Genomic DNA, 12,785 nt, shown 5'->3' on the forward strand with positions numbered 1-12,785 from the left:
TACAGCAGCCCACCAGGCTCCTCTGTCCACGCAATTCTTTAGGCAAGAATACTGGAGTGGGTTGCCATTGCCTTCTCCGAGCTGCATGAGTTTACAGCTAATTTATGGTTGCTGCTGACTCTAATTACTGTTCTAGCTTTACATTACTTACCGTATCATAATATGTCACAACATAATATATACTTAAATTACTTCTATAAAGGAGAGTAAAATGCAGATTTTTTTTTTTTTTTTTTTTTACTATACGTCCCTGGTGGCTCAGAGGTTAAAGTGTCTGCCTGCAATGAAGGAGACGTGGGTTCGATTCCTGGGTGGGGAAGATCCCCTGGAGAAGGAAATGGCAACCCACTCCAGTATTCTTGCCGGGAGAACCCCATGGACGGAGGAGCCTGGTGGGCTACAGTCCATGGGGTCGCAAAGAGTCCGACATGACTGAGTGACCTCACTTTCACTTTATACGTCCACATTATGTAACAAAAGTATGAGATTAGTCTCACTGGTTTGTTCTGGTTTAAGATTATATATATATGTGTGTGTGTGTGTGTGTGTGTTGTGTTGGGCTTAGTCGCTCAGTCAAGTCCGACTCTTTCTGAGTCCATGAACTGTAGCCCATCAGACTCCTCTGTCCATGGGATTCTCCAGGCAAGGATACTGGAGTGGGTTGCCATGCCCTCCTCCAGGGGATCTTCCCAACCCAGGGATCAAACCCAGGTCTCCAGCATTGCAGGCAGATTCTTTACCGTCTGAACCACCAGGGAAGCTCAAGAATACTGGAGTGGGTAGCCCATCTGTTCTCCAGGGGATCTTTCCGACCCAGGGATCAAACCCGAGTCTCCCAAATTGCAGGCAGATTCTCTACTAGCTGAGCTACCAGAGAAGTCCAAATATATAGGGAATGACTCCAATATTCTTGCCTGGAGAATTCCACGGACAGAGGAGCCTGGTGGGCTACAGTCCATGTGGTCACAAAGAGTTGGACACGACTGAGTGACTAACACTTTCACTTGCCATATATATAAATATATTTGACTTAACAGATACATTAAGAAGGTATTACTGCATTGCTAAAGGATTCTTCAGTTTACGAGAAAATTTCCCATAGGGTTTCTCTCTCTCTTTTTAAAAAATATTTATTTGGCTGCAATGGGTCTTAGCTGTGGCACACAGGATCTCCAATTGAGGCATGTGGGATCTAGTTCCCTGACCAGGGATCAAACCGAGGCTGCTAAGAACATGGAGTCTCAGCCACTGGACCGTTAAGGAAGTTCCCCATAAGGTCTCTTTACGGAACCAGGCTCTGAGAGAATTCACAATGGAGCTGCCATTCCTCAGCCAACAGTTTCCTCTGCACCGCCAGTCAGATGCTCATCACCTATCTACAAATACTTGCGACAGATAAAGCACCCAGTGCGGGGGAGGGAGGGGAGATGAATGAAACACTGTCCCTTCCTCTTAGGCTTCCAAAAATGCTATAGATACTTAATTTCTTATGAAGAAAACCAGGCCTATATTCACAAGAGTATATTATCATATTAGTAAATAGCAACAAAATTTCAGGGACTTGAAAAATGATATACCTACATTATCAAGATTTCTAAGATACCGTCCATTTCAGAAAATTTTATAAAATGTCACAAATTCCTCATGAGAAAGGTACTATATAAACTCCCTAATAATATAAATACACTTCTCTGTAGTGAAAGGAAGTGATAACAGAATTTCTTACTGGGAGAAAATAATCTTGCTTTTGCTGTTTCCCTTCTTAATGAGTCAAGCAGGATTTCTGTTTCTTGTTGTTGCTTATACATATGCTTCTCCCACTAGACATTTCTTTACAGCAAGAACATTGCTTTGTATACCTGGAGTTTATCACACCCTGGCATTAAAGAAATGGATGCCTTCCTTCTTTTTATATTTAATTTGGCGGTGCCAGGTCTTAGTAGCGGCACACAGGTCTTCAGTCGCGACACGTGGATTCTTGGTTGCGGCATGTGAGATCTAGTTCTCTGACCAGGGGTCGAACTCAGGCCCCTTTCATTGGCAACTTGGAGTCTTAACTACTGGACCACCAGGGAAGTCCCTCTATTTCGTTTTAAGGTGGCCACTTGTTTTCTTTACGGTTATTCCTTCAGATCAGGTAATGGTAATACATCTGCTGTTCCCCCCACCCCTCACCCCACCCCCCCACCCCCGCCAAATTGTACCTGAAGGAGGAAAATAAGCAATCTTCTTTCAAGTATAATTTTGGGGAGAAAACAGTAGATCTGTTTAAAATCACAAAAAGCTATAACTGTGGTAACACAGTCTTCTGGAGATGAATGGATTGGGATGAAGAATTTCAGGACAGTACGAGATGGGGAAGCTTTCCCTTCTGGGGCACCTGCCGGGGAGCTGGTGCTGTCGCTCATTAAAAGCGTGCACTTTACCGTGCAGGCTCTGGAAGCACTAACACAACAAGAAGCTGGGACTCCGCGCGTCTCAGACCTACAGGAGCCCTTCCAGGACCGGCAGGGAGGAGGGCCGGCCACGACCTCAGGACGCAGGGAGAGCCCAGGAGCAGCTCCTGGCTCCTCTTACTCTCCTACCAGCTGTGCGCACAGACCTCTCTGAGGACGAAATGCCCGGTAAGGATGAGGCTGCTGCACGGATAGTTTAGTTCACACTCAGAACAGACAGGAATCCGCACTGCTCCTGACAGCTGACTGAACTAACTTTATGTACGGCCATTTTAAGAAATGGAGCTGCAGAAGACTAGTATAAAGCGTGGGCACTCTTGGGGGCTTCCCCGGTGGTCCCGGGGCTAGGACTGTGCCCTCCTAATGCAGGGGACCTGGGTCTGCTCTCTGGTTGAGGAACTAAGATCCCACGTGCCACAGCTAAGACCCAGTGCAGACAAATAAATACATTGTTGTTTAGCCGCTAAGTCGTGTCCAACTGCTTTGTGACCCCATGGACTGTAGCCCACCAGGCTCCTCTGTCCATGGGATTCTCCAGGCAAAATACTGGAGTGGGTTGCCGTTTCCTTCTCCGGGGGATCTTTCAGACCCAGGGATCGAACCTGCATCTCCTGCATTGCAGGAGGTTCTTTACCTCTGAGCCACCAGGGAAGCCCCAAATAAATAAGTAAATATTAAAAAGTAAATAAATAAACAAAGCCTGGGTACTTTCTCACAGCTGGCACAGCACTGGTTTGGTGAAACTGAGCTCTGATGCGTCTGAGCAGCAGGGCGGTGGTCAGGGCCTGGAGTGCAGCTCTTCTGAACAAAGGGATTCGCTGGGTTCCCAAGTCCAGTTCATAAACACCCCCCAATCTGCATGTTTGCATTCGGCTGTATCGAGCAGTCCTGATTAAGGCTGGTGCTGTCTCTAATATTAACGCACTAGTCTCTGTCCCCCTGACCTGCAGGGAGGGGACTGCTGCTTTCTGATTCCCTGTCTCCTGTTCTGATCAGGCGAGGATTTTACTGGTTCTCTGGGAAAACCTCATGCACAAGTGATCTGCACGGAGTCCACTCCTAAACACACTCAAATTGAACCTTCCCCCTTTCTCAGTGTCAAGAAAGCTAGCTAAGTCAGAGACATCAAAGTGAAGTCTGTGAGAGCTTACGGTGAGTCTTATACAGAGCATCTCAAATCACTCAGTATGCCAGCGAATTTGGAAAACTCAGCAGTGGCCACAGGATTGGAAAAGGTCCATTTTCATTCCAATCCAAAAGAAAGGCAATGCCAAAGAATGCTCAAACTACCACACAATTGCACTCATCTCACATGCTAGCGAAGTAATGCTCAAAATTCTCCAAGCCAGGCTTCAACAGTACGTGAACTGAGAACTTCCAGATGTTTAAGCTGGATTTAGAAAAGGCAGAGGAACCAGAGATCAAATTGCTAACATCCACTGGATCATAGAAAAAGCAAGAGAATTCCAGAAAAACATCTACTTCTGCTTCATTGACTACGCTAAAGCTTTTGGCTGTGTGGATCACAACCAACTGTCGTGTCCGACTCTTTGCAACCCCATGGACTGTAGCCCGTGAGTCTCCTCTGACCATGGAATTTTCCAGACAAGAATACTGAGTGGGTTGCCATTTCCTCCTCCAGGGGATCTTTCTGACCCAGGGATCAAACCTGAGTTTCCTGTGCTTCCTACTGTGGCAGGCAGGTTCTTTACCTCTGAGCCACCTTTGTGTGCTGTGAGCTTAGTCGCTCCGTCGTGTCCGACTCTTTGCGACCCCGTGGACTGTAGCCCGCTAGGGGGATTCTCCAGGCAAGAATGGGTTGTCATGCCCTTCTCCAGCGGATCTTCCCAACCCAGAGACTGAACCCAGGTCTCATGCATTGCAGGCGGACTCCTTACCATCTGAGCCACCAGGGAAGCCCCTGACATTGCAAATATTTAACCTAAATAACAGTTTAGTGCTGCCCCCTAGGTGCTGTGAGTTAAATGATAATGAGGAGTAACCACCCATTTCAGATGCTCCAAGCTTATCATAGGAAGCCCACTGAGCAAACTGTGAGCGTGAATAGCAAGAAACTACCCTGACGGAAATGGCAATCCACTCCAGTATTCTTGCCTGGAGAATCCCATGGACAAAGAAGTCTAGTAGGTTACAGTCCACGGGGTCGCAAAGAGTCGGACCCGACTGAGCGACTTCACCTTCACCTTGACACTGACTGAGCACCTACTACGCGCCAGGCACTGTCTGATGCACTCTGATGAGCATAAACTAAATGAATCCCCTAACAATCTTATAAAGTAAGTACCAGTGTTTTCTTCGTTATACAGCCTGTAGTAATGAAGCCACGCTAAAAGGGATAGGGGCTTCCCTGGTGGCTCAGATTGTAACAAATCTGCCCGCAATGCAGGAGACCCAGGTTCAATCCCTGGGTCAGGAAGATTCCCTGGAGGAGGGCATGGCAACCCACTCCAGTGTTCTTGCCTGGAGAGTCCCCATGGACAGAGGAACCCACCTGGTGGGCTAAAGACTCAGACATGACCGAGTGACTAACACACACACACACACGAGATACACATGACAACAAGAGAAAACACCATATAAATAAAACACACACATGCACAAAACAGGAATCCAAGATGCCTGCCGTCTCTTCTCTCCTTATGGCCCTGGACCCTACGCCCAGTCACCAGTCCTTTCCAGACAGCCGCGTGTCCCTTCTGTTTTCAACACAATGACATCCTCTGAAGACCCTTAAGGAGCTACTTGAAACAAGTCTCTGGTCTGGCCTCCTGGCTTCCAGTTCTCCCCCCATTCTTTCTGCCCTGGATATCACAACCAAACACACTTTCCAAAACACACCCCTGCTTCACGGCACTCTCCTCAGATGAGATGCAAAACCGCCGGCTGGTCTGACTTCAGGGTGACCCACGGCATCACTCCCAGGTCTCCAGTGCAGGCAGGACCCTGGAGCCATTGCCTGGATTCCCTCTTCCTCATCCTCCTAGGCTCTTCCTTTCTCCCTCTCTCTGCCACTGCCCTCAAGTCTGACTCTGAGACCTCTTGAAGATTCAGGCTTAGTACGTCCGGAGATACCACCATACCCCAAACCTTCCATCGTACAATTAGAATTTAGTCTCCAGGTCCAATGGGGCTTCACATCATAAACACCATTTTCATTACTGAGATAAAATTCACATATTATAAAATTCACCTTTTTAAAATGCACAATTCAGCTTAACATATTCACAAGGCTGTCACCATCACCTCTAATTCCAGAACATTTTCATCACCTCAGAAGAAATCCCACCCACCCACAGTCCACCCTTCTCTCCCCTCTGCCCTTGGCCCTGGAAACCACCAGTCCGCTTCTGTCTCTTGATCTGCCTGATTTGGACAGTCCACATCTAAGCAATCATAAAATATGTGGTCTTTTGTGGCCAGTGTCTTTCTCAGCACAAATTTTTCAAGATTTGTGCATGCTACACCATGTATCAGTACCTTATCCCTTTTCAGGGCTAAATAATATTCTGCTGTGTGGACACACACATTTTGTCCATCTGTTCACTAGTTCGTGGAGATCTAGGTTATTTCTGCTTTTCAGCTATAGGGATTAATACTGCTATGAACATGTGTACAAGTTTTTGTGTGACTTTGTGGGCATATACATTACTTTCTCTGAGAATATACTGTGGAGTGGGACTGCTGGGTCATATGGTAACTTTGCCACCAGCAAAGCATGAGGGCTCCAGTTTCTTAATTCTCACCAACACTTGTTTGCCATCTTCTTGATCACAGCTCCCTGAGAGTGAGGAGGTGTCTCCCTGTGGCTTTGACTTGCATTTCCCTAACAACACTGAGCATCTTTCCTGTGGCAGTACCTCCTGACACATCTCTGTCTTTCCCTTCTTGTTGACCCCACCCAAATCCTGTCCACACAATTTCAACTGGAAACGGTGGCTGCCCTCCATAAATACTGTCTCTCTCCTTCTTATCTACACGTCCATGTGGTATTAACTCTCATAAAACCAAATTTTGCATTTCCCTCCTCACACACAAATGTAAAAATAAATGGCATTTATTGGAAATTTATGGAACTTATTGGAATTTATGGAATTTATTGGAAATTTATGGAGAGCAAATCTCAGAGCCATTTAGTTAATAGCTTTGCGTGTTACATGCATGCCAAGTCGCCTCAGTCCTGTCTGACTCTTTGCGACTCCATGGACTGTGGCCCGCCAGGCTCCTCTGTCCATGGGATATTCTCCAGGCAAGAATACTGGAGTGGGTTGCCATGCCCTCCTCCAGGGGATCTTCCCGACCCAGGGATCGAACCCTGGTCTCTTGCGTCTCCTGCATTGGCAGGTGGGTTCTTTACCCCTAGTGCCACCTTGGGAAGCCCAGTTAATAACTGTAGTCACTAGAATCGTATTATGATTTGACCATACTTACATGGATTCTTCCTTAGGTGCTGCCCGGGACAGAAGGTCTTCCTGCGCATTCATTTTATCGACGGCTTGGGCTTGCTTTTCAATTTCATTGAAACACGTATTTGATAGTTTCTGGGCTCCCAAACTTCCTTTTTTGGCCCCAAGCTGGAGGATACAGTAGAAGATTACGTTTTACCCAAACTATTTGAAAACATTTGCAATGACAGCTGACAGTTATTGAGGGTTATTACTCAGTCCTCACGCCTCTGTGAGGCCGGCACGGTCATCATCTCCAGGTGACGGAGGAGGACCTGAGCTCTTGTTAGGAAAGAGACTTGACCAAGATCACACAGCTGGCAAGTGACGAGGTCAGGATTCAGACCTCAGCCCTGCGTCCAGGGCGGGGGCTCTGAATGGAACCTCAGAAGCTGAACGTCCAGCTGCTGACAACCCTCCCAGCCTCGCTGCGTGACAGAGATCCCAGGGAGCCTCGGCTGATTTGTTTTCAGAGCTGTATCGCCGACAGAGAAATGTGAAACACTGCAGAAAACAGTCACCGCGTATAACATCACTCCATTGAACAAAATGAACTTTTTATCAGAGCCACATTTATCAGACTATGGCTCAAAAACAATAGAAATAAAAATGTCAAAGGTGGCTTCCTCAAGCCCATAAGCCCTTTTAGAGCTAAATCAGCAGACAGTTTACACATAATACTTACGCCTCTTTTAGCTTGATTTGGTTTCTTTTTTATGATAGAAGAAACCTCTGTCAAAAGGCAAAAAGTAGAAAGTCAGACCACTGGAAATACATAATTTTCCTATTTTTAGTGTATTTTAAAAAAAATTCTAAGATACTGCATTTTATTATTTAAGAGACTATAACATTTTCCACATTAGTTTGTCATCCAGAGACTCAAGTACCTCAATGTATTTCAGATGAACAGAGATTCATCAAAATAGAGTTCTCAGTATTTTCAGATTCCATCCAAACTCAGAGAGTATATATATTTTTTTGGGGGGTGGGGGTGGGGAAACACCATATTGCAGAGAAATAAACAGCCTGAGCTTGCCTCATTCACCACTTTCTTTAGGAGCATTTTGTATATTAGAACAAACTCTCCTAGTAATCTCTACTCTTCAAACACTTTCAAAATTGTTTTAAAATATAAAGTTAGCCAGACATTATGTATACAACTAAAGCAGCCAGGGAAGTGCTTTTCCACCCTGATTTATGTACAGATTTTATCATACTAACCAATCAGGAATAGAAAACATTCTATTATTTGGTAGCATTACTTACTAAATTGCACAAAAATATATGATGCTTTTAGATAAAGTTTCTTAAAAATTGTTTTCTGGGTAAATTTTAATCATAGATTACATACTCTGTTTTTAGAATTATGTGTAAGAGACCCAGTAAGAATAAAATCTTATTTTTTTTTCTTACAAAGATGAGAATGTGACTTAACAGGAAAAGATAGCATAAACCCACAAAGATTAAAATTTTTTAGTCCTTAATGGGAGAATAACATCATTACATTTGGGGTATAAAAAAAGACATTCACGGAAATCCTCCTTTTCTTCACTTTCTTTTAGATATGCACTGGAGTAGTCATATAACCTGCTTCCAGCTTCCCACACGTCTATTAATGCATGATGGAAATACCTGGAACATTTCTAATAGTTTGGTCATTTTTCACCAAAGCTGTTGCTTTCCAATTAATGCAGTGTGATATGCACTAATTTCAGATTACATTTCCCTGATAATGAAAAATTAGAGATTAAGTTCACCTACAATAAAATCAGAAGGAAGAAAATGCTAAGAGTTCTTGAGTGACTAGGAATGACATGGCTGTTCTGCCCTCTGCCTATGCTGGGACATAAACCAGCAAATCAGAAAGCATCAAGAGCAACCTTCACCAGGTACAGAGGCTAATGCGTTTCACAGTCACCAAGCTGGCCAAAACAGAACAGCATTTTTTGTTTAAATAAATCTCATTACATTGTAAGTTCTAGGCAGAATGTATAGATAGGATTCATTTTTTTTCTTAATTAACCTCTAAATCAGACTACAGGGTAACACATACCTCCTACAGCAGCCTTTGTTGGTACATTAAGACCTTCCACACTTGGTCCTTGCTCTGGTACCCCCAAAAGTTAAAAATATTGATATCAGTGCAGAAAACAGATTCATCAAATGTGCTTTTGAATATTTACACATTCAACTTGTTCAGTACTACAAATCTTATCCAGGTAGATCAATGACTGTCTTTTCTTTTTAGCTCCATATTTTATCACTTTAAGAATTTTAATTTAAAAGTCCATTAAAATAGAAGTGTATTTTGTGTCCAGTTGCTTTGTTAGTGGTCTCCCTCATCGTTATAATCTGGAATCCTACTTTATGGTCTGGTGTTTTAAAGTAAACTGATCTGAGATACCTAGTACATATGTGTACTATACCCCAACAGATGTCAACATTTGGCAAGTCTAATGTGAATCACATCAGTGACAGAAAACCTAAATATTCAGTTGCCAAGAAATCTGCTGAGTTTTCTAGCTGATCTAAAAAACTGATCCTGGTTAGGAATTCCATTAAGGCTTCTCAGGACCATCACCTGATCTTGAGGTTGCTGACTCTTTAGTCCTTCCTGTTACATTAAGTTCCTTAAAGCAGTTCCAGGCTTGACTCTCACAGGCCAGCATGACTGAGGGGCCCACCCGCCAGCAGTTCACAGCAGTTCACTGATTAGGTGAAAAATGATACCTTGTTGTTGTTAATTTACACTGATTTTCTGCCTAACAAAAAATGCTCAATTTTAAAACAGAAAATGTCGGTGTTTTCATCCACGGGTGGTTTTTTTAAACCTAAGCAAGTGATGTAAGTAGATTTACAATAAATATAATCCTAAAATAAAATCACCAAATGTGAATTATTAGACATCAACTATTGCCAGAACGTGTACACATGTGCTCAGTTGCATCAGTCACGCCCAGCTCTTTGCGACTCCATAGACTAGTCCACCAGGCTCCTCTGTCCACCGGATTCTCCAGTCAAGAATACTGAAATGGGCTGCCATTTTCTCCTCCAAGGATCTTCTTGATCCTGGGATCGAACCCACGTCTCCCACGTCTCCTGCACTGCAGGTGGATTCTTTACTGCTGAGCCACCAGGGAAGCCCATAGTTTTCTAAACTGGAATCTTGTTTCTTGATTATAAGATAGCTCAGTTAGTAAAGAATCTGCCTGCAATGCAGGAGACTCCAGTTCGATTCCTGGGTCGGGAAGATCCGCTGGAGAAGGGTTAGGCTACCCACTCCAGCATTCTTGGGCTTCCTGTGTGGCTCAGCTGGTACAGAATCTGCCTGCAACGCAGGAGACCTGGGTTCAATCCCTGGGTTGGGAAGATTCCCTGGAGAAGGGAATGGCTTACCCACTCCAGTACTCTGGTCTGGAGGATTCCATGGACTGTATAGTCCATGGGGTTGTAAAGAGTGGGACATGACTGAGCGACTTTCACTTTCACTTTTCTGATTATAAAAGTCACTTTTCTGATTATAAAAGTAACATTTACTCATGATAAAAGTTCAGTCACTTCAAAATTGTATCAAGTTGAAAGTTAAAATACTCAGCAATTTCATTTTCCAGTGTCAACTGCATGTGTGATCTGGCTACTTTTCACAAAAGTGAGGTCATACATACTCCATGTTCAGTAATCCTCTCTCCCCGTTTTATAATGGACCATGGGCATCTTTCCTGGTAGATGCAGGGGCCTCATTTTCTAGGAGTTCCGCGAGTCTCAGTCTTACCTTCACTGCTTGCTGGAGGTGTGTCCACGTTCCTCGGAGTTAAAGAAGGTTCTGGCTGTGCTGACGCCCAGCCTGTGGTGCTCACCTGAAGCCAGGGGAGAAAAGTCGTTACCAGCAAAGCAAGGAAAGTCATAAAAAACAAACTTCAAAAAAAGTGAGTCACTAAGTCCGGTCCACATGCCAGGGGAGTGGGTTAAGCCCCACGTCCTGAACGGTGGAAAGTATACGCATGATTTGGAATTTTCTGTAAGGAAGAAGACTGTCCCTTCCCGCCATTCCTTTATGCAATCATCCATTTACATCAGTAACGGACTCATGGATATTGGCCAATTCTTTGTGTTATAGCCCAGTACTATCATTATTTCTTTTGTTGTTCAAACGGATCCAGCTCTGACCACCTTCAGCCATGTCCTTGTCCAATCCCCCACCCTGGCCTCCTAGCGCTCCCTTACTTCCAGCACCTCTGGGTACCTCTGGTTGCCCGTGCAAGTCCAATCCTAGGATCAGCTGCCTCTCCAAAGGTAGCCCTGGTTCCTTTTATTGGAGAACAGCATTTAGAAATGAGGGTGTGGGTGCTGGGTGTGCCTGTCGCCCTGGGGCGTCTCTGTCTCTAGGCCTCATAGTGGACAGAGCTAGGTCATATACCCTGTGTGTGTACACCAACCCACACGTACACACAGACCTACAGTTAGTTCTCCATCACATGGTCATTCTCGCAATAGCCTTGAGAGATGTTCTATGTACACAGCTAACAGGGGCAATGAGATTCAAATCCCTTTTCAAATCTGGGTTTAAACAAATGTCTTCATTCTTTCTTTCGGTCACACTGTGCAGCTTGTGGGATCTTAGTTCCTTGACCAGGGATCAAACTTGCACTGCCCCCATGGGAAGCGCAGAGTTACAACCACTGGACAGCCAGGGAAGTTCTTCAAACTGTCTTTGTTCTTTTGTCAATTGCAAAGCTCTGAAATGCACTGGGCAGGCCCCTGGTAAGACTTCTGCCTCCCAGGAAGCTGGGTACAGGGCATGGGACTGAATTCTAGACGGCAGGATGTGAGCAGAAGCAATGCTACCTCTAGACTGTAAAAGGCCGGGCACTGCTTCCCTGGATGTGGACGTCTGTCCTGCTCCCACTGGCCGGGAAAGGTCGTGAACTGGAGCGGCCACTCTGGACCCTGAGATGGGAGCAACACAGGGCTGAGATGAGCAGCCCTGGATGACCCTGAACTACTGCTGGGAAATTTATTTCTCCCGTAAGTGACTGTCTCAGGGCTGTTGGTTATAGCAGCTTAGACTCTGTCCTAACTGAAACACTTGAAATACATGCCCTTTAAAATTCATGTCAGAGGAGCACACTTTAAAACTATGCAAAGCATAACACATACCTCAGGAGAAGCATGAGAGGCAAAAAAATCTTCCTCCTTCGGTGGCGGGGACGAAGGAGGGAGCACACAGCTATCAAGCCAGAGCTGGAACAGAACACACACACTGCTCAGCGCTTCTCCTGCTTCCGAGGGTTTATTTAATACAGTTCCCTCCCTGTCCAGAGGCCTGTCGCTAAAGATCCGTACTTTCCACTATTATAAAGTCAGGGTTCCCGAGCACATTTTAGCAACGCACTGATCTAGTAACTTGTGCTGCCAAGCCCTGTGGAAGACAAAAGGCAGCTCCCCGAGCCACTTCTGCAAGGGGAAGACCAAGGACTTCACGTCCAGGTGCACGTTCCACGCTTTGTGGATGCCACGTTTGTGAATTCGCCTACTCTGCAACTAACTTGTGACCCTAGATCTGCCGCCCTGCCTGAACACGTGCAGAAATGCAGAGAACGTGTCGTCCACGGTGCGATGTTTCAGCTCCTGTTGCAAGCACGGGTGCTTTTTACGGTCTGTTGACGGACATGTTTTTGTGCTTTGCATTAGCGTATGTCATTTACGACGGCCGCGATCTCAGTGCTAAGTGCCACCTCGTGTGACTAAGCACAGAGACGCAGTTAGATGAGCTTCACTCAGTTCAAGCCACAGTGCCCTTGGCCACGGGCTCAGAGTCAATGTGTCAACAATATCCACTGAAGAAGGTATCTTCATTTTTTTAAGA

At 45.2% G+C, this 12,785-nt stretch overlaps 1 protein-coding gene across 2 annotated transcripts in view; it reads right to left on the bottom strand.

The window, feature by feature from the left end:
* The window catches only part of ARFGAP3 (ADP ribosylation factor GTPase activating protein 3), a 51,145-nt gene that overhangs the window by 20,200 nt on the left and 18,160 nt on the right, over window positions 1-12,785 (bottom strand). Inside the window, exons 5-9 of one of the 2 annotated variants that reach the window (XM_018048863.1) lie at window positions 12,077-12,160; window positions 10,692-10,776; window positions 8,973-9,026; window positions 7,605-7,651; window positions 6,906-7,048 (exon numbers count right to left, since the gene is read on the bottom strand). In XM_018048863.1, the coding sequence (XP_017904352.1) occupies window positions 6,906-7,048; window positions 7,605-7,651; window positions 8,973-9,026; window positions 10,692-10,776; window positions 12,077-12,160 (413 nt within the window). The remainder of the gene's footprint in view (window positions 1-6,905; window positions 7,049-7,604; window positions 7,652-8,972; window positions 9,027-10,691; window positions 10,777-12,076; window positions 12,161-12,785) is intronic. The other variant, XM_018048864.1, reaches the window with a different exon arrangement.

Source organism: Capra hircus, chromosome 5 (genome assembly GCF_001704415.2).
Source record: "Capra hircus breed San Clemente chromosome 5, ASM170441v1, whole genome shotgun sequence".
NCBI classification, from domain to species: Eukaryota; Metazoa; Chordata; class Mammalia; order Artiodactyla; family Bovidae; genus Capra; species Capra hircus.